At 37.2% G+C, this 20,549-nt stretch overlaps 6 protein-coding genes and 2 non-coding genes across 16 annotated transcripts; 3 read left to right on the top strand and 5 right to left on the bottom strand.

Annotated features, from left to right (window-relative positions):
* The first annotated feature begins 139 nt into the window (after positions 1-139).
* LOC104768808 (protein trichome birefringence-like 9) lies at positions 140-2,468 on the top strand. 2 transcript variants are annotated; one of them, XR_015578185.1, is made up of 4 exons: positions 140-647; positions 982-1,372; positions 1,448-1,606; positions 1,682-2,468. XR_015578185.1 is itself a non-coding variant. In XM_087481655.1 (4 exons), exons 1-4 carry the CDS (start codon positions 283-285, stop codon positions 2,007-2,009), a joined length of 1,236 nt encoding a protein of 411 aa, XP_087337781.1. In that variant the 5' UTR covers positions 220-282; the 3' UTR covers positions 2,010-2,062. The 2 variants fall into 2 exon arrangements, 1 of the variants encoding a protein (XP_087337781.1); XM_087481655.1 differs by having other exon boundaries at positions 220-647; positions 982-1,365; positions 1,682-2,062.
* Positions 1,736-8,203, bottom strand: LOC104734627 (uncharacterized). 2 transcript variants are annotated; one of them, XM_010454236.3, is made up of 18 exons: positions 7,755-8,203; positions 7,051-7,522; positions 6,794-6,885; positions 6,378-6,542; positions 5,879-6,275; positions 5,364-5,482; positions 5,208-5,280; positions 4,902-5,128; positions 4,774-4,818; positions 4,518-4,593; positions 4,230-4,421; positions 3,940-4,043; positions 3,759-3,822; positions 3,455-3,604; positions 2,873-2,986; positions 2,555-2,725; positions 2,250-2,309; positions 1,736-2,169 (listed from the first exon to the last, which is right to left on the bottom strand). In XM_010454236.3, exons 1-18 carry the CDS (start codon positions 7,793-7,795, stop codon positions 2,053-2,055), a joined length of 2,679 nt encoding a protein of 892 aa, XP_010452538.1. In that variant the 5' UTR covers positions 7,796-8,203; the 3' UTR covers positions 1,736-2,052. The 2 variants fall into 2 exon arrangements, with proteins under 2 accessions (XP_010452538.1, XP_010452539.1); XM_010454237.3 differs by having other exon boundaries at positions 6,968-7,522; positions 7,755-8,028.
* A 569-nt stretch (positions 8,204-8,772) lies between these two features.
* Positions 8,773-10,028, bottom strand: LOC104734622 (small RNA-binding protein 11, chloroplastic). The gene is made up of 4 exons (XM_010454232.3): positions 9,828-10,028; positions 9,351-9,419; positions 9,162-9,268; positions 8,773-9,056 (listed from the first exon to the last, which is right to left on the bottom strand). The coding sequence occupies exons 1-4, from the start codon at positions 9,943-9,945 to the stop codon at positions 8,931-8,933; spliced, it is 420 nt and encodes a 139-aa protein (XP_010452534.1). The 5' UTR covers positions 9,946-10,028; the 3' UTR covers positions 8,773-8,930.
* A 104-nt stretch (positions 10,029-10,132) lies between these two features.
* LOC104734623 (casparian strip membrane protein 4-like) lies at positions 10,133-11,160 on the bottom strand. Its single transcript, XM_010454233.2, has 3 exons — positions 10,882-11,160; positions 10,672-10,795; positions 10,133-10,588 (listed from the first exon to the last, which is right to left on the bottom strand). The coding sequence occupies exons 1-3, from the start codon at positions 11,148-11,150 to the stop codon at positions 10,373-10,375; spliced, it is 609 nt and encodes a 202-aa protein (XP_010452535.1). The 5' UTR covers positions 11,151-11,160; the 3' UTR covers positions 10,133-10,372.
* A 26-nt stretch (positions 11,161-11,186) lies between these two features.
* On the bottom strand, positions 11,187-14,192 carry LOC104734624 (mitochondrial fission protein ELM1-like). Of its 7 annotated transcripts, none has more exons than XM_087481833.1 (12): positions 13,864-14,143; positions 13,649-13,760; positions 13,444-13,513; positions 13,250-13,346; positions 12,931-13,105; positions 12,712-12,838; positions 12,502-12,614; positions 12,358-12,421; positions 12,193-12,286; positions 12,002-12,110; positions 11,741-11,878; positions 11,187-11,349 (listed from the first exon to the last, which is right to left on the bottom strand). In XM_087481833.1, the coding sequence occupies exons 4-11, from the start codon at positions 13,264-13,266 to the stop codon at positions 11,777-11,779; spliced, it is 801 nt and encodes a 266-aa protein (XP_087337959.1). In that variant the 5' UTR covers positions 13,267-13,346; positions 13,444-13,513; positions 13,649-13,760; positions 13,864-14,143; the 3' UTR covers positions 11,187-11,349; positions 11,741-11,776. The 7 variants fall into 7 exon arrangements, with proteins under 7 accessions (XP_087337959.1, XP_087337957.1, XP_010452536.1 ...); XM_087481831.1 differs by having other exon boundaries at positions 12,931-13,080; positions 13,864-14,138; XM_010454234.3 differs by lacking the exon at positions 11,187-11,349 and having other exon boundaries at positions 11,480-11,878; positions 12,931-13,080; positions 13,864-14,192.
* A 1,748-nt stretch (positions 14,193-15,940) lies between these two features.
* LOC104737858 (sucrose transport protein SUC8-like) lies at positions 15,941-17,746 on the bottom strand. Its single transcript, XM_087481830.1, has 3 exons — positions 16,486-17,746; positions 16,322-16,385; positions 15,941-16,110 (listed from the first exon to the last, which is right to left on the bottom strand). The coding sequence occupies exons 1-3, from the start codon at positions 17,695-17,697 to the stop codon at positions 15,941-15,943; spliced, it is 1,446 nt and encodes a 481-aa protein (XP_087337956.1). The 5' UTR covers positions 17,698-17,746.
* A 989-nt stretch (positions 17,747-18,735) lies between these two features.
* LOC147929130 (small nucleolar RNA Z266) lies at positions 18,736-18,840 on the top strand. The gene has a single exon (XR_015579088.1). It is a non-coding gene; the product is annotated as a small nucleolar RNA Z266 (small nucleolar RNA).
* Positions 18,841-18,880: 40 nt separating this feature from the next.
* On the top strand, positions 18,881-18,972 carry LOC147929129 (small nucleolar RNA snoR120). Its single transcript, XR_015579110.1, has one exon. It is a non-coding gene; the product is annotated as a small nucleolar RNA snoR120 (small nucleolar RNA).
* The last annotated feature ends 1,577 nt before the right edge of the window (positions 18,973-20,549 follow it).

Raw genomic sequence — 20,549 nt, 5'->3', positions numbered from 1 at the left:
TAGACGTGGCGTCGTCGTTAATCATAATCTGGAAGATGTGAAGTCGAACGTGGGGTCAAGGAAGCTTCCACCATGATATCGATGTACATAAATTACATACTAATTAATTTAGTAATTCTTTTGGCTTTAGTCGTTTCCCAATTTGATTTGTTTTATATAATTTAAGAAGCACTAAAAAAACGAATATATGTATAGTCATAGGCCTTAGTTTGACGTCTCTCTCGTTTACAGAAAAAAAGAAAAAGACTTGTTCAAAGAGAGAAAGAAGAGATCACACACAACATGGATCATCATCAAGTCTTCTCTCTCTGCTCATTCCCGTACCTCTTCAAGATCAAGAAACATCTCTACGTCAGCCTCTTCTTTCTACTGACTCTCCTCATATTCTCGAGCTTCATCGTCGACGTCTTGCCCTTTCTTCGTTTCGGTTGGTTGTCGTCGTTTTCGTCGTCGACACCGACAAAGGAGTGCGATTACTCTAATGGAAGATGGGTTCGTCGAACAACATCGTCATCATCTGTTAATGGACTACTGTATGGAGAAGAGTGTCGCTTTCTTGATTCTGGTTTTCGTTGGCGCAAGAATGGAAGAAAAGATTCTGGTTACCTCCAGTGGCGATGGCAACCACACGGCTGCGATCTTCCACGGTAATACATTGCGTCACGTCGTCATTATATAGTCTACTTTTTTCTTATAAACTCGAATATGTATTTCTTGCTTAGACCTTAAGTTATATTGATTCCATTGCAAATTAAAACGCGTTCGAGTTGCAACTTAACTAAAGACTAGAGATTAGGGTTTGATTCACTTTCTTTTAACAAAAGAAAGCTTTCGTCTCGTATATATACCTCACCAAGTTCGCAATTTTTTTTTTTTTTTTGGTTTCTTGTAGTAGGGTCAAAAATTTCATCACAAAAGACTTGAAACCTTGTTTTAGTATCTGTGACTAACTAAATGATAACTGTTTTTTTGAATGATCAGATTTAACGCAAGTGACTTTCTGGAGAGGAGTAGGAATGGGAGGATAGTGTTCGTCGGAGATTCCATCGGACGAAACCAGTGGGAGTCTCTAATGTGCATGCTCTCACAAGCAATACCTAATAAATCTGAAATCTACGAAGAAAATGGGAACCCCATAACCAAACACAAGGGCTTCCTCTCGATGCGATTCCCTCAGCAAAACCTCACTGTTGAGTATCACAGAACACCGTTTCTTGTCGTGATAGGTCGGCCACCGGATAAATCACCGAAAGAGATCAAAACCACAGTGAGAGTAGACGAATTCAACTGGCAATCAAAAAGATGGGTCGGGTCAGATGTTCTGGTCTTCAACACAGGGCACTGGTGGAACGAAGAGAAAACTGTGTTTGACGTATGAGAAATCCCGCTGCTTATACGATCAGAGTTCGACATTTCTCCTCCTTAACTGCGTTTGTTTTTTGTGCAGAGGATGCTATTTTGAGGAGGGAAGGAAAGTGAATAAGACAATGGGAGTAATGGAGGCATTTGGGAAGTCTTTGAAGACATGGAAGTCATGGGTCTTAAAGAGACTTGATCCACACAAGAGTCATGTCTTCTTCAGAAGCTACTCTCCCGTGCACTATAGGTCAGGATATAACATAAGACGACACAAGTTGTTATATAATGGTGTTTAAACGTAAAAATTCCTTGGTGGTTGCAGAAATGGGACATGGAATTTGGGTGGTCTATGTGATGCAGAGATGGAGCCTGAGACTGATAAAAGAAGGATGGAACCTGATGCGAGTCACAATGAATATATCTATAAAGTAATTGAAGAAATGAGATATCGACATAGTAAGGTTAAATTTCTGAACATCACATATCTGACAGAGTTCAGGAAAGATGGTCATCCTTCTCGGTATCGAGAGAAAGGCACTCCTGTTGATGCTCCTCAAGACTGTAGCCACTGGTGCCTACCCGGTGTGCCTGACACATGGAATGAGATTCTCTATGCACAACTCTTGTCAATGAACTATAGAACAAAGTGAACTTTTGAGGTATAAAGTGGTTTTTTTCTGTTTCTTTATCTAATCATGATTCTGTTTCATCGATGCCTTCTTCAGGCTCTGTTTCATTTGTTTGCATTTGCTTGACCTTCTCAAGCTGTCTCAACAGGTTCAACCTTTCAGCTCCGTAGGTCGAAGGTATCTGAACAAAAACATATCTTTTATCAACTTTATCGAAGACATGGAAGAAATGTACAGAAGCAGATACACAAAAAGCATTACCAAGCCTGGCACATATCTCTGTATTGCTGCAAGCATAGCCGCGTGACCAACTGCTGTGACCTGTGAGACATAAGCATAAACATTAGATTAGTTCATAGACTCAGACATATTGTAAAATGTTAGTGGTAAATGTAATTGACTGGTATTACGGAATTTTGCACCAGAAGCAACCATCAATATAGATCAATATAAAGTTGTAGTGAGAGCCATCGTTAACCATTGGTTATTAAGGCGTATTTTCAAAATAACCAATGGGAATGGAAATATGATATTGGGAAAATTCGATAAGGTTAGTTTTTACTCACAGGAAGAAGCATAAGAACACCAATGGGAACAACTGATGCTAAGTCAGTCATGGTTCTGCGTAGGGCTTTCTTTTCTTTCTCTGTTAATTCATCTCCTACCACAGACCTCCTAAGGAGTTCCATAGCAGCAGCTGAATCAAACGCAAGAAGCTGAGTACCTTGCCATACGTCCTGTCAGAATATCCGAGTAAAGTGCGCTGTTAGTAACTAAGTCATGAAGTAGGAAAATAGTGAAGCAACAAGGCTGATCAGAAAATGCTACTTTGCTCAAGGAAAACGAAGATAGATATAGCATGAGGCTTCGAATGACATTCATACCGTACTGGTTTCTTTAAGTTGGTCAAGAGTTTTCTCAAGGACGTTTTCTTTCTTTGAGCTCTGTACCAATTGCACACCTTTCATACTACTACGAGGATCTTCAGAGGTTCTTCCCTGCAGAACATAGAGATGAGAGCTTGTACTCGTGAACCATAGCAGAGATAACAATATTTCAACTGAGACATAAACGCAAATAACAATGTGTTAAGAGTTGATCGTCTGCTACCATGTTGAAAAATGAAAACTAAACCCATGAAAGAAAGAACAGAGCACAAAAATCATTGCACTAATTTGTCCATGAACTTGATAGCAATATGACTAGGGGAAAAGGAGTGAAAAAACCACCGTTTTAAAGAGAAGATCAGTTTAGAATTTAGATCTCACAAAACCATGGACAACCTCCGTTTATAAGTTATTACATGTTAAAAAATCGAGTAAATACTGAAACTGACATTTTAAAACATTTACTATATGTGTGACCGTCAAAAAAAAAAAAAAACATTTACTATATGTGTAAAAACGAATCAAACATCTTGCAGCAGCGTCTGACTACTACTCCACTATGTTCGAATAATTACTAACCTCTTCGTTTACCGACTCATCTGTACTTCCTTGGACACGCTTCTCCAGCTCTATCAGTTCACTCCGTAGAAGTTCGAACCGATAGATCTCATTGGGTTTAGAATCCACACTATTTACATTTTCTTTGGATTTCTCAAAATATTCATCTGCCTGCATATTGTAAAAAATATTGAAACCTCTCACCATACTACAAATTGAAAATGGTTGACTTAAACATAGCATCTCTTCACTTAGTGAAACCAATTATGAATATCCCTAATACTCTAAGACATGCTTATAAAACATATGATAAAATGAAGCATACCGATGACTCGGGGCTAGGCTTATTTCTTGGATTGCGCACAAAGAACCCCCAGAATCCACGATCCCTATTAATGCACAAAACAATAAATAAAATTCCACAGCCAGAGGAAAACAAAGAGGAACCTACGTTTATACCTCAAAAACACCGAAGGAATTATTAACTAACAGAACAAGCAATATACCTTGTGACTTGATTTACAGAATTTTTTGAATTTTTTGAGTCTTTTCCTTTTGGGTATTGCCTTTGTTCCTCCGAGTACTCCTCAGATTCACTATCACCACCATCCTGTATGAACCATATGAGATTTTAGTCTTCCATAGACGTTTAAGAAAACCAAATGCATTCTGCAATTCATTGATTCTCATATTATAAACACCCATTGAGGATGGTGTGCTGTGGACAGTACCAAACTAAAGCGTCAGCACTAAAATACCAGTATCAAAAAAAAAAATTGTAATAACAACTGAAAACCTCTTGCAGGGAAGCTGCTTTGGCTCTGAAAGACGCCTCTAAAAATTCAGCCTCTTTCTTAAGCTTCCTTATTTTTTCTAGGTCAGAGCATGCGGCTTTTATTTGTTCTTTTCCAGAAGATGAACTTGATGCATGCAACTTCTGTAGCAATCTCTCCAGTCTCACCAGAGCTTCATCTACACTCTCTAGAGCCTGATAGTCAACGGAATTCTTAGCCCAAAAACTGGATTTAAACAGTGTCCAGAAAGTGAAGTGGTGGTTTTCACGACTAATTCATAGAATACAAACCTTATCAAATGAGTTTGACTCTCTATCAGTTGGCGATGCACTCATGTCAATAAAACCCGCTTCTGTTACCGCCAAACTGGATCACATTAACCAATCGCACACAGCTAAATTACTTGATGTTAATTAAAAAGGTATGCTATGCTCTACAACAAAGGATGCAAAAATGTAAAGTGCACAGAGATGGATATGTAGGCTATTCTGCGGATGGATACATGAAGCTTCTTCCTACACAATTTACCACTCTGCATTATCCTACCTTGATATTCCCAGTTCTTCCTTGCACTGGATTAACTTGTTGTGCCTAAAAAATTGAGAATGAAAATCAATCTAATCACTAACTACTCTGTTTTATCCAATTAACAATATAAACATGTTATTAGATACCCCTTGGATAAGAATTTTGCTGCCTTGACATTAGAAGGATTCTCAGGCCATTTGCTGTACTTTATAAAGCTCTGTAGCCAATAAGAGCAAACATTCAATATCTGGGGAAGAGCATCATAGTTAGGTGGCCCTTGTGGTCTGCTTTTATGCCCATGTGATTGTTCGGCTAGCTGGGAGTCCTTTCTGGTTGGATAGAAGGGAATCCAATCTAGTTCTTCACAGACAACCTACGCTATAAAGTTCCACGATAAGATTTCAAAATGGTTAAAAGAAACTGTCACAAGTAATGGTATGACTTATGCCTACCTCTACATACAACTGATAAGAACTGATGGCTGAAAGCTGAGGATATTGTAGGAGACTTCCTCCAATGAAGTGCCTGAATAAAGAAGATAGCGAGTTTAAGTGATAGGGTGTATCAAAAGAGTATGGCAAGCAAACAGAAGAAAATCAATGAGTCACCTGACAAGGTCTTCCACAGGATTCTCCAGCGAATTAAAACCATTTGCAGCTAAAAAAGACTGGGTGCTCCTGCCTAAGGCAATGAAGAATCCAAAAATAGCTAAATCTCTTTCCAAGACCTGCAAGGGCATTACCAACAGGACCGGATAAACTCGTAAGATATTTAAAAGCAGCTGTACAACCATATTCAACAATCAACATTCTATGAGTACAAAATTAGAGAAAAAAGAAATCAGATTTCTGTTTCGATAAGTGCCACTTCTATGAATATCCTAGATAATAGATAGTGCACTTAAGTTTGCAAACTGTTTCAGCTATGTTCTTATATTCTAGGCTGTACTTATAAGAAAAGGTACAGCGAATGATATTCCAATAAATCCAACATGGAATTGCTGTCCCAAATGAATCCTTGCACATAATTCTTAAATCTTCTCAAAAACTAAAACAAGCTCACATCCATACTGCAGAGATTCTAAAAGCTGCTCAGATATAATTTTCTGCATTCTATTCATTACCTCGATACTTTCAGACGTTGTTAACCTTGACCATATTTTCTCCCGATCGATAGCCCTCAGCAGTTGATTTTGTATAAGATCGACCCAGAAAACAACCTCATCTGTACAGCAGTCACTTTTTACTCTGCATGCCGCTGCCCGAGGTCCAAAATGAACAAGAAACTCTCTGCGTAGACCGAGGCTTTTCATTGAATGATAGGCCCGAGGGAGTGGAACAAAGTCAACAAATTTGTCCATCAATCTCCCTGTAGTATCTGGAATCATAGAAAAGAAGGGCGGGCACGAAAGTTTTGTCGGGCCAAGTTTTGTGACTGCTGCGATGCAATTCAGCACAAGCATGAGAAGTGACACCTCAATCTCACTGCTTGCAGCTGAGGAGGACTTGCCTTTGACATAGCTGAAACAAACCATAGAGGATCGTCACTTTCTAAAAACCTCACAGGAAACGAGTGTTTTACAGAACGTACAAAAAAGAAGAGAGTCAAAAGAAATGACATACACAGAAGTAGCAGAAACAAATCGTTGGTCCCCCTCAAAGCAATTCACAAAAGATGTCACCACCGAAGGAACTTGCTCAGACCAAAACCACTCATTGGCTTCAGGATGACTAGATGATAGTTTATCCCGCATCATACTATCAAGAGGAGCAGCTTGGCGTGATAAACTGCATAATGAGATTATTTAAATTAAGAACTATGAAGCAGCGAAATAGGATTATAATTAGACAGCAGGTGAGTTTTAGAAAACTCTCAACGTTAGTGTAAGGAAGACTGTGGGCAGTAATTCTCACTTTGTTGCATTCTCTTTCCAAGACAAGAACCAAAAAATTCTACTAGATTAAGAACACAACAAAATGTTGAAAATCCAGTAACGCTGCATGCCATAGTTCCTAGACTTAAGTAAGTTGTGCAGTACCTCCTTTGCACAAAGACATTAAGATCATCGTCTCTATTGTTTCCTCTAGATGAAACCTCGTTTGCAGCTTGTAGTAAGCAATACACGGACGCCTGAGAATGACAAACAGAAGATGAACTTAGCTAATATCGCTAAAATTAAGACACAAAATACTTAAGAGTAAGTCAAACGCACAATGGAAAGAGAACATTTTTGTTCTGGCCCTGATTGCAAACAAAGTTTGCTAATCATGATGGGAAACTAAAAATGGTAGAGACCTGATAAGAGAACGTCTTAACCCAAGCATTTTTATCGACTCCGAGCCAGGCAGCTGAAAACCAAGGTAACCTGGAAGAGGAAATCTTATCTTTAAGTGCCAGCTCAAAAGTTCTGGCAGCATCATGTAAAGACTGAATGAGTTCACCACAGGTGTATTCATCTTTCAACGATCCACTCAGCTTGGCCCTCATCTCCTCAACATCATCGCTGGGTCTTGACTGTGAGTTCCCATTAACAGCCACACCGTCTTCAGCAGATGCAAGGAGAAACGGCCTCCGTGATTTATACCAACTCATCTTCTTGTTCCCAAACAATCTCCTGTGAAGAATGAACTTCTTACTTTCAAGAACATCATAGGTCACAAACAATCCGGTCCTTGGATTTCCACGGTACAAACAATCAAATTGTATCACTCTTCTGCAGGATATAAAGGTTCCAATGGACATCCGAGATAGACAAGGGTTTGAAGAGCTACATAAAGCACAAAAAAAAAAAATTACAAATAAATCAAAAGAGTGTATTGGAAAGCTCAGCTCAAACATAAAAAAATTTATATTCCTCGACTTTGAAGTTTTGAACCAAGAAGCGACCTAATCAATCTCTACCACTAAGACTCGTCCACAACTACTAAACTTGAAAAATCAGCTAGGGCGGAAAATAAAATCGAAGATTCCAGAGACAAAATGTGAGCTGATTGGTTTACCTTGAGGATACAAGACCCGGCCGATGTAGCTTAACTGCCATCTACCATGAAAGCTTACACACAAAATCAGCTTGGGTATTATCTATTCTACTAATTTTGGTTTGAGAACAGAAAGAAGAAGAGAGAAGACGAACAAAGAAAAAAAAAAACGGAAAAAATCGCAGATGATGCTCTCTCAAGGCTGAGGGGGAGAGGGGAGGGAGAAGGAGATGATGACGTGGCAGGAGGAGGATCTTTATCCGGTAGACGTGGAGCTGCCACAATTCACTCAAACGAACGGTCTTCTCTATTTCCAATTTATATAATCCATTTATTATTTCATGCCACGTGTCTGTACCTTCTCACCGTAAAGATTATCATTGGACCTTCTTTACTAAAACGTCTATTTTCCGGTAATCATAATTTTTAATCCCACGCAGTTATCTCTATTGACTGAAATGGATTCAGATATGATCATAACAAAGAAGCAAGAGCAAGTATAAAAGTCTTGTTGACCAAATCTTGAACATGATCATCATCCGGCTAGAGCAAACCATTCATTTTCATCAACCTCCAAAAATTAACAATTATAGTAAAATTAATTTTTATTTTACTTTTGAACTTGTTTTTTCATATGAAGACTTGATAGTTTACATAGACAACTGGAAGTTGATGCGACGGAATTTGCTTAATTTAGCCCCTATTATCTTGCATGAAAGGAATATGCTTTGTTTGGCTTTTGCGCTTATTAGACAGTTTGAAGCCTTGCTGAAACTAAATGGTTTGCTCGAGCCAGATGTGCATTTGTCATTTCAAGATTTGGTCAACAAAACTCTCCTAGAATTTTTTGTTAATCATTTTTAGATTTCTCAATTGGGTCATACTATAAAGTAAAAAAAATAATTTTGATGTAAACTATATAGTAACATTGTGAAGTAACTGAAAATACACATATAAAAAAGTCTACAAATTTTTTTTTTCTAAAACAATAACAAAAATATATGAAAAAATAATAAGAAAAGTGGTGGGTTGCCTAAACAAAACAGGAAAAAGAAATATACCATTGATTCAAGATAGATTTAAACTCAGATTGTCGGGGTCAGTTACGTAATTGTCAACCAACTCTACCAAAATCAACAAACGAATACATGGTAACATTTTTGATTTTTTATATTTTATGAGGGTCATCTGACCCGCTCATGTGAACGTAGGTCCGCCAGTGGGCTCGTCAGGCGGTCCTCTAGCTATTGGAAAGCCACCACCACCACCAAGACTTTGTTTAGGCTTTGCGTAGTCCACAAATATCACACGGCCGTGTAATTGCTGTGAAAGTAAAAAAAAAAACTCTTTTTTTTTGTTACCAAGATGAAATAGTTTTTAACTTTTAACAAGTGAAAAACATTAAGAGATACACCATTGTTATATTACCTGTCCGTTCAACTCCATCAGAGCTTTCTGAGCTTCATCGTTCGAAGCAAATGTCACAAAACCGAAACCTTTTGATCTATCAGAGACTCTATCCATAACTATTTGAGCTGAGACAGAAGCAAAAACTCTCAGATAGAAAAAGCGGATAAAAGTATATGAAAGCATATTGTGTTTAAGTATATATATTACCTTCAACAACTTGGCCATATTTTGAAAATTCCTCAGATAATCCTTGTTCAGTAGTGTAAAACGATAAACCTGGAAACAGGGTTGTATATATAGTTCAGAGTTAAAAAACGTTATTGGAGATTGTCATTTCACAATCACTCACCAAGAAAGAGCCATTTCAAAATCTTCAGAAAAATAGAATACATCATGTCTAATACTCGATTTGCTACAAACTAGCGAGGCTCAAAACCAAATTGTGAGCACAAAAAGCATATCACAGTTCACATGAAGAACTAGTAGACATAGCGTTAATTAAACATGGCTTTGAAGAACCATAATTCACTATTCATGAGGAGATATTGGTTACTGAACAACATAGAGAGAGACTTTTAAGACTTAGAACATCATTAGACACTTTTTAGAAGGAATGGTTACTTAACCTACAAAAATCAATTTGATTTTGGATTAATCGAACCGGAACAGAAATATAAGAGTTACCTCCAACAAAGAGCTTCGAAGCGACTCCACGGCGTTGAGTGAAGAAACACGAGGCGGAGGAGTTAATTAAGCCAGCGGATTTCAGGTACCGGCCACCGATCCTTGCGAGAGCCGCCATTGAACTGATGTCGCGAGAGGACTGTTGGAGTTTTCACGAATAAAGCACGTTGTGGATCGGGAAATCTGGGCCTGGCCCGGTCCATATTGGACAAATAAAAGGGTTTGTTTCATTTATTTTTGTTTCGTTGATTTAATTAGTTTGTGTGTGAATAACTTGAAGAAGGTTGTTGTTGTTGATAACTCTATTGCGTGCACAACTCTGCACATTCACTATTTTATTGTATGTAGAAAATAAAAAAGTGACAATTAACTTCCAGCAATTTTCAATCCTTCCAAAGATGAATACAAAACACATTATAGAGTCACCAAGATCTCACACAAATACTAAATATAAAAAGTTCTTCCATATAAACATTTCACACAAATGCTAGTTAAATCCTTCGCACGATGTTTCTTCTTTCGCTCGAAGAATCTCTATTGTCGAGCTAGGGTCGTTTGAGAGAGACGCCGGAGATAACGACAAGGATGGCTAAAAAAGTGACAGAGGCAAAGGCAGAGACGACAGCTCCACTCGTTTTCTGACAGAAATCTCCAAACTGTTGGCAGATTGGAAGCCAGTTTGTGTTTGTATTCCCATTGTGTGCCAAATACACTATGGCCGCTGCTGCGGAAGCAGCTGCTGTGTCCAGAGCCAGAGCAGCCTGTACACATCAGCAAGAAAACAGAGAGTTATTGATATATAAATATTGCGTCAACAATTTGAAGAATTGGGGAAGATGAGTACAGTGTCAAGAACAAGCAAAAGGAGCCTTGGAGCGACGGCTATAGGGCGAACAATCGTGACGACTGACAAGGGGAGAGATAGGACAAGGTAAGCTGCGACTATTGCAATGGCAATCACAAAGAATCTGAACAGAGAGAGAACTGGAAGTTAGATTACTCAGTAAACAAGGGTTCACAAGATGAAATAAGAAGAAAACAGTATGTATCTTACTGAAAAGTTGGAAGATCATCGTAGCTAGCTTCAAACTGTAAAAACTGAGTGAAGAAAGGTAGAGTCTCATCACTAGTCCCCATTGTGGCAGCAGCAGCTAAGGCAGCTACAATGGCAGCTAACCGGAGAAGGAAATCGAAAATGGAGAGACCTCTCTTGTAACTTCCTGAGGCAGTGTGGTCTCTGGCTAAACCGAGGAGAGGTGCTTTGCCTTTGATGGCTGAGCTCGACTCTGCAGGGACATCAACGGCTATCGAGTCACTCTTCATTTTTTCTCTTTTTGACTTTTGAAAAGTCTTCTTCAAGGATTTGTTTTGGGAGGGAATGATACTGGATGCTCTTGCTTTTGTGTAAGTGATGGAATTCGGGGTTGGGTTTTTATAGGGTTTAGGTTTCGGTGGTGGACTTTGTTAATAGTATCAAACTATCAGTGGAGTAGAGAGAGAGTAGTTGTTGTTTTGCTTATCCCTAAGATGTGGAGTTGGCAACAAAATTATACAAGTCAACAAGTAATTAAAATAATAAAAATAATTGGATCAGCAGATCATATATGCCTAAGTCAAGACTCTTATCAGTTGGTGTTGCACTCATCTCCTCGGGTATCAAAGACTTTTCATTATTATCATACCCAATAAAAAAGTTCGAAAACTTTATTCCAACTAATCAATAGATCAAATATATCCAAATGGGAAAAACCAAAGAACTAACAAAATTCAATCGCTAGTAGTTCAAACTCTAAGTGTATGACTTTGAGTTCGACTAGAGCACTAAGCTTCCACGGATGATGAAATTATTAAAAACTAGCTCTAATTCCCAGTCCGAAAATAATAACTGTAGTCTACAGGAAAAAGACAGTTACTCTGGAAAACTTGTGGAGGGAAAGAAGGGTCATGTCTCAATTCTCAATTTTCCAGCCACGCTCAGCCAGATCTTTAATCACGCGCCTCGCAGCTTCTGCATTATCGTTAAGAGGAGAGTAGCTCCACCTCTCACGCATCTTGTCATATAAAATCCATAGAAGCTAATGTCAGGATTCACTAAATAAAAAAGAGAAGGGTATCACGGAGTATAGCTATCATGTAGAAAAATCGAAAGACTGGAATAGAGTTATTAGAATTACATCTTCTTTTCCGGTTAAAGGTCGAACAGCTCCTCTTTCACGGAGAGTATTCTGGAAGTCAGAAAATTTCCATGTACACTGTTCAGCACCCACAACATAAACGGGTTTCCTGTGTCGAGAATGAGATTTCAATATCATTCAAAGACTGAACAATAAAAAGGAAAAGGTCGTTGTTGTTGTCTTGAACATACCCGGTACTACATGCCTCGCTCAACATACTTATAGAGTCAGCAGTTATGATAAAAGTATCGGCTAATGCAAGATGTCCCAAATGCGGATTAGGGTCTGAGAAATGGAAGACGAGAAAGTATCAAAATTTGCCACGGACAAGTTGGGATTAACAAAATCCGTTTCACCTTTTCCATCCCAAATGTAGACCTTAGAGTTAGAGCTCAGTTCTCCTGTTATAATATCTGCAACCTGTAGAAATATGAGTAAATATGATGGCCATCGGGTCCACACCTGTAGAACCTGTAGAGCTCAGTTTTCCTGTTACTTACTTTCTTTGGTGTTCTTCTTGAGAAGGATATTCTTAGGCTTCCACAGCTCCATAGGATACTCTGAAGCATGCCACACAATTTCTTAGAAAGCTCAACAGCATACAAACAGTTCCCTACAGAAAATTAACAAAAAAGCGTAGAAAGTTTAATCACAGTTATAAATACAGCTCAATAGACTATATAAAATATGAAGATGCACAACATGTTTACTTGTAGGTCCTCCAATATTAACTACAACCAAAGGTTTTGACAGTGAAGCAAACTCGTCCTTCCATTCCAAAGTAGCCTTTCTCAGTGTAGAAGCGTCGACGTTATGAAGAGCTCCGGTAGTGAGAAACTGAATTTCAGAATTCAAGCTTGTTACCAGCAACTAAATGACAATTCCTTGCCATCAAATTCCTTTTGATGAACATTAGAAAAGACACATACCACATTTCTACCTGGAGGCTCATGTGGAGTTACCCATGGCCGGAGAAAGAAAGGAATCTGCCTCTTTCCTTCAGGTGTTAAAGAATAATAATCATGACGAGGTGTGATCACAAGATCAAATCTCTCGAGACGTGACCTTGGATGTTGCACCTGGTAAAACAACGAACAACCAACTCTGGTAACCCAACCACACACAAAAAAAACGAGAAAACAATGAATATTATGAAGCCAAGATTTGGCATTTGCAGATGTCAGTCAGATGGAAAGATCTGCTAAAACCATCATACACAACAAAACAAAAATGCCATAGAAACTTAACCTGGACAACAAAGACATTTTCCGTAGCTAGTCGTCTTATGGAGCTTGCAACAGATATAGTATCACTACCACATGCCACCACTAACAACGGTCCATTCCTATCATAAGGCCAAATTTGTGATCATAAATATTCAATCACAGTGCTGATTCAAGATCACATCTATAAACATGTTTTCATTTAGAACAAATCAATACTTGTCAAACGTATTACGAGCCATGGAAGCAATCTGCTTTGCATCAGCTACATCAAACATATCCGTGATTCCTACAGCAAATTTCAGGAAACAAGTTACTGCCAACAATCTCTTATTAGGTCTTAGTTTCACTCAAGTTGAATGATAAGAACAACTTGAAAACTATATATGTTCATAGTAGCATTCAATAAAAATTTAAGTCTTACCAGTAGGGTTAATGGAGAATCCGGCACAGATACTGCTGATGAAACGATGAATTCTATTGCAGATCGAGATCGGAAGCCATTGAAGGATTCCACCTCTTGGTCTAGCGACACTCTGAACGACAGAGAGAAAAACAAATTAGGAAAGCATTAGAAATTTGGATAGAGACACTTCGATTCACCTATAGAAAAAAATTAGTGTTTTGAACGGAGCTTACATAATAGAGGTGACGATCGAAGAGGCCTAAGGATCGAATAAGGCCGATGCACTGATTCTCCGCGCCGGCGCAGCCGTTTCCGATCACAACTGCTCGTTTCACTGCGCCGCAAACACTTCCTTGTAGATCCTCCGACAAACCGGTGACGGCCAGTTCCGGTGGCGGTGTTCGTCGCATTACAGTTTGAGTGACGAGGATTCGGAGATTCGAACTTCAGTGAAGAAGACCGAGACAAAATCCAACTGACTAGACCAGACCGAAATTGAAATCGGAATAAACCAAAAACCAACTTGAACCGGAAAAGAAAAGGGGACTGATAAATTAGCCTTGGTTAATATATGAGTTATAAAGATTTTATAAATAATCTAAAAACCTTCTTCAGCTAAATTTCATATTTTCATGCATTAGTAATTTTTTGAGGGATATTTCCGTATTGGTAGATTGATTTATAATAAGTTGTGAATTTGTAGATTTGCAATAAAGAATTTTGTGTTACTAGTGTGATCATTTTGTACAGTAATATACTAATATTCATATATAATATATTTTGTTGGGTGTGTTGGTTTTGTAATTAATTATATTTATTTTTTTTGGTTATTTAAAAAGTTGAAATGCTATGGGAAATTTGAACAATTTTGTCAGACTATTTTAGTGTTATTGGAAGTTCGAACAGAGTTTTTTTTATTTATTTATCATTTTAAATGGTTTAGTCACTAAACTATATAATTCAAATATTTCAAATGGTTTAGTCACTAAACTACATAATTCAAACTATTGTTTTATTTTGTCACTAACTCATCACATATACTATTTTTACAAAAACTTTCCACATATATAGTAAAACCTCTATAAATTAATAATGTTGGCCATGACATTTATTAATTTATATTGATATTAATTTATCTATAAATTAATAATTATTATTTTATAGTGTAATTAATTTAATATATATTTTAATTGTTTAAATTTAAAAAATTATGAATTGAGACAATTTTAACAAAATAAGATTAGACTTTTGGATGTTATCAATTTATAGTTAAATTTGTAATATTTAGAAAACATTATTGATAATAAATTGCAAATATTCTATAAAAATATCAAAATCAAAATAGTGAATGTATAGAAATTGAAAACTTAAAAAATTTAGCTATTTTTATAACATTTTACATTATATTTTCTATCATTATAGTTTGAAAATACAACATAACAATTGTTTTATAGATATGAGCTCTATGATAAAATTCAAAATTCTAAAACATACATATATCATGTAGCAATATAAATATTAACACTGACTCAGAAGAAAGAAAAAAACGCTAGTTTATTATATAACTCACATCTCATTTCTCTCTCTTCGTTTTTACATCCTTGAAAATAGAGGAGGCGGGTGGCGTCGTGGTCGTTCCGCCGTCCTTCTTCACCGAGCCTCTCCCGGTAAGCCTCCAGCCTTGTCCTTCTTTGATTTGTTTTTTTTTTTAAATCAATTTGTTCAAATTTGAAATGATCATTTGGGTTGGGTTGATAATTTCGAAATAGTTTGAATACATTTCAAACTTATTCATAGTTGAGGGTTTTTATGATAATTATAAAGATTTCAGAATATTTTCTAAACTAATTTAGGGTTTTCCTGATTCTTTTCTAAATTTGTGGTAATTTTGATCAATTTAAAACATTTGCGATACCCATCGAAACTTATAATAATCCTATTTAACTTAGAGGACCATGTTGGGCTTTACTCGTGGGGATTTTAATAGGCTTATTTGAAATCTCGATAACTAGATTTAATATCTCTACAATCAATTTCTATTTTCCTTTTAAATTAAAAGATTTAAATATTTTAAATTTCAAAAATAGTTGTCAATAGAAAAAAAAAAAAAATTGAAACAACATTAATATCTTTCGTTCAATAATCAATATCAAACATATTTAGAAGTTAAACAAAACAAAAAAAAAAGAATACAAATCTTTTTAAAATCAGAACTTTATAAATATCATAATCCACTGAATTATAATGTCACATGTCACATTTATATTAGACATGTGCATATATATATAAAAAATAAAAGAAGAAAAAAACTTAAGGTAAAACGGTAAATGCTACAACACTACTAATAGCCGCTGCAATTGCTCCGACTACAAATCCTGGTAAGTTTCCACCTCCAAATAATGCATCAACAGGACCAGCACCAAATGATACAATCATTTGTGGTATCACGATTGACATATTTAAAACTCCAAGAGAGAGTCCTGTGAAGATGACATTAAAATTAAAATATCCTTATTAATATCCATGTTACAAAATGAATATTTTTTCTTATACTAATGGTTATAGTAAGATGATAATCAAGTTAGTAAGATAACCATACGATAGACATCGATCATCCCTAGTTTATATGTTTTATTTTATTCTGAATGTTTATTTTTTGTTTAAAGATATAAAAAAAGAGTGTATAAATACCTTGTCCGGCACCGCTGCTACTTGAGATGATGGAAGCCAGTGCGAACGGAATACTAAAAGTAATCTATAATAATACAAAAAAGGTGATTAATAATGTTAGCAAAAGTAATGGACAACAATGGCAGTGTAACATAAATTGGATAAAAGAAAAGTTGTGGACTTACGGCTAGAGGAATTCCAAGAACTGCAAAGAGAGTCAATGCTCCAGCTTTGATGCCCTCAGTGGGAAGGGCCATTGCACCGAAGTTTCCCCTGTGCTCCTCGGCCTTTTTAGTAAAAAAAACCGTCATTGCCAAACACACGGCGAGGATGATATTCACACCTCCCCAAAGCCTTTTAGCTCCAATTTTCTTACTAATACTTTCAATACCAAGGGACACGACTCCAAGAACGACTGAGTTAAGCATCAATCCCAATGCACCAACGTGGACTCCTTTGTTGTAAAGTTTCTTCATCTTGTCATCTCCTTCTGATCTTCCACCGTAAACTTCACGACCCATCCAGTCGGTATCGAATAAAAGGAAAGGGAACCACGCGATCCAGTTCAAAGACGTGACGATTAGTAGCATCCACATTGGACGTTTCATCACCTTGAAGGCTCCAAAGATCTCGCCGAAGAAGGGAGTTTTCCTGTCTTCTTCGGAGTCTGGCTTTGGCGACCATTGTTTGTCTTCGACGTACCAAAGAGATATGATGGTGACGACGACGAGGAGGGTAATGGAAAGGAAGAAACAACTCTTTAGATTTGCGCAATAGATGTCACATGCTTTAGTCACTGTGAAAGGAAAGATCTTGTGGAGGTGAGTGTAAGATCCGGCCGCGTATCCCAAAACGTTTCCAACGGCCATGAAGAAAGAGAAAAACGCGTTTGCTATTTGCGTTTTCCTAGCGTCTCCAGCTGCTAAATCGCCGAGGAAAGCTCGACAAGGTCCTTGGAGAGTGTTGTTAGCCACGTCAAGGATCCAGAAACCGAGTGCGAATATAACGACGGCTTTTGACTTTACATGGTCGTCGAGTTTGTCTCCCATTCTGTGGCCGATATCAGCCGCGTATCCGATTAGGAAAACAGCAACGGCGACAAGCAAAGCGCCGGTGGCGATGAAAGGACGACGACGACCGAATCTTGACTGACAACGGTCACTGTAATAACCGACTGTTGGCTGAACAAGAAGGCCGGACACAGGACCACATAGCCAAATAAGAGATGACCATTTATGTGGAACCCCAAGAAGTTGCACGTACGGAGTGAGGAGAGACAACTGAAGAGCCCAACCGAACTGTATACCGGCGGCGATAGAAGTGACCGCGATCATCTTTCTCAGCGGCGTCGGCCCATCAAGATCCGTTCTATTATTTCTTTCTTGGAGGTCACTCATCTTTTACCTTGTATTCAAAGGGTTTTTGTGTTGGTGGGTGATGAATGAAACGGGGTGGATATATTATTATAAAGACGAAGGCGACGAAGAGGGTGGAAGATCTTTGTTTTCTATAGTTTAGGAAACTAAATCTTTTATAGAATGGATATAACGCATGTCTTTATTGGAAATTATTTGGATTACGGTAACAATGGCACAAGACAAGCGAGATACTATAGCTGAGATCAGTTTATTATCTTATCTATTTTCCATATAATTAAGATTCGTGACAGATTTTTTCGATCTTTTGTTTCTGTAATATTTTCGTTTTCCATATCTCGTCAAATTCGTTTTGTTCAATTTCCATTTTTAAAATGTTCTTTTTGGATTTAACCGCGTCACAGGAGGTACATACATATTCCTTCTTCCACAAGAAAAACAGGTAAACAAGCTTAGGAAACAAAGAAAATTTGGGCCTTTAAATATTTATTACGTCGTAAGCTATAAGGCCTAAAAACATAATGGGCCTAAAGTCAATAGAGGTGAATTAGACTCGTTCGATTAGGGTTATAGAATAAAACAAGTCTCCCACTATATAAGGATTGCATCTTCTTCATCTTTACTTATTCCAATTCTTAAATTAGGGTTTGTTTCTTTCAATTGTGTGCTTCATATTTTATCATATGTTTTTGTTTTTCAACCTATAGCGCGGCCCTTAAGATCGCCTTCCACAAAATTCACAATGGAAGCGTGTCGAGTCATAGCTGCGCTAAATCGAATTTTAAATTTAGGGTTGGTTTTATTAGGGTTCTCCTAATAGCTAATCCGCCATTGTCCTTGTTGATTTTATATATAGCACGAGGCTCTCTCTCGCTGACTCTTCAGATATAATAAAGAGTTATCTCTGTTTTTTATCTGTTAGAGATCGTTACAGCGTTTGGGGATTCTCGGATTTTTTTAATTCGTGTCTCTTTAGTATCTCGTGCTTTATACACATCGGCTAGGATACATTGTTTTTTAGTGAATTGATTTGTTTTGTTTGTGTTGATTTGTAATTAAGAGAGGCGAGAATGATGAATCAATTAGATGTGTGAATGAGGGGTAATTTCCTTATTATGAACTCAAACTTGTTTGAGGCATTATCATATTTCTGACTCGCCACTTTTGTTTAAGATTTTTGTCGTTTTTTTGGGTTGGAATGGTGGAATATGAGGAACTTATAACTCAACCGTGAATCATAACTTTTATGTTTTGATAACTATGAACCAATTTTTGCTTATTGATATTCTGATTCCACCTTTTGATTTAACCGTGTTAAGTTTTGTTTTATGTTTTTGGTTTTGCTGGGTTTTTTTATAAATCGGTTTCTGCTTCAAATTATATCAACTAGTGGTATTATTGTTTGTGAGTATTAGAGTTGAACCAGATTTCCTAAAGCTACAATTAGCCGGTTTAAAGATTTAGCCCCTTCGATTAGAGTTTATTGGCTACTACTACCAATAATTTGATGGATACACCTAGCCCTGCGAATTCGGGTAGGTCGGATCGGTTCGGGTTGGTTTTTATTGGGTTTTTACTGAATTTTCTAATTGTTCCGAAAATAACCGAATTAATATTCGGTTTGGTTCGGTTATTTCTGTCATTGATTGTTGCTTCCAAATTGAACTGTATTACAAATGATGAACAACATAAATTAGCAAAAATCATGCAAAATTTCCATACATGAGCTGGTCTTAACCACAAATAAGTTCATACTCAATAGTTTAGTAGTTCATACCACATTATAAAAAGTTTATGTTCAAACAAGTAAAAACTTCAAGTTCAAAAAGAGGCAATATGTTCAAATCATAAAGTTTTCTAGCCAGTGAGAATTGTGTGATCGCTGCAACAAAATTATACAAAGAGACAAGAATTATTGAATTACCACTGAAGCAAAGAATTTGATTATAAATTAAAAGATTTATAGAAGCACAAGTGTACATACAGTTCTATATTGAGTCTCTAACCCCACCTGCAATTCACACAGCAGCTGGAGGTTGGTCCAAAGAAGGAGAAACTACACAAAGAAACAAATATTCATAAGTTTGAATCTGTTAAGTCTTAAAGCCACTTGAATTGAATGAGATAATGTAAAAACAGATTCAAAACCGTAAATGATTACCTAGTGAGTCATGGAACTCCAATTCTTCAACCATTTGAGCTAAGTTAGCAACCTTTTCAGCATACATAGTTTTTCTTAACCACTGTTGTAAACAGAGCAAAGCTTCGATCATATTGGGTGTTAGGCAACTTTTGTAAGGGTCTAAAATTCTCCCACTTGTACTGAATGCTGACTCAGAAGCAACTGAAGACACTTGAATGGCAAGCACATCCCTAACAAGCTCAGCCAATATAGGAAACTTCACACTATTACGCCTCCACCATGACAGCACATCATAATCCATTCCCAAAGCATTTCTCAAACGTGGCACACGTTTCTCCATCAAGTATATGTCCAACTCGCTAGTAGCTTCCTCATTTGCAGTTTCATTGTCCATCTCTGAATATAGAACATCTCTATCATACCCATCATCATCTGACAAATCAAAAAGCACATCATTTGCTTGTTCAGAACCCCCATATCACTCTTGGATCCACCTTGAGAAGAGGTGCTTTGCTTAGAGACATACTCTTCATACAAATTCTTCATGACAATCTTAATTGAGGAACTTAGATGCTTACTCTCCTCACTGTCTTTACCGTAGAGCTTGTCGAAGCAAACAAATGTGAATTGCATCTTATTCCTTGGATCAAAGACACTTGCAATGATCACTAATAGATTCATGTTGATAAGTCCATCCCAATACTTTTCAAACTTAGCCCTCATGGCCATT

Source organism: Camelina sativa, chromosome 13, assembly GCF_030686135.1.
Source record: "Camelina sativa cultivar CO46 ecotype springtype chromosome 13, ASM3068613v1".
Taxonomy (NCBI): Eukaryota; Viridiplantae; Streptophyta; class Magnoliopsida; order Brassicales; family Brassicaceae; genus Camelina; species Camelina sativa.
Note: the sequence above shows the minus strand (reverse complement) of the source record. Positions and strands in the feature narration are given on the sequence as shown.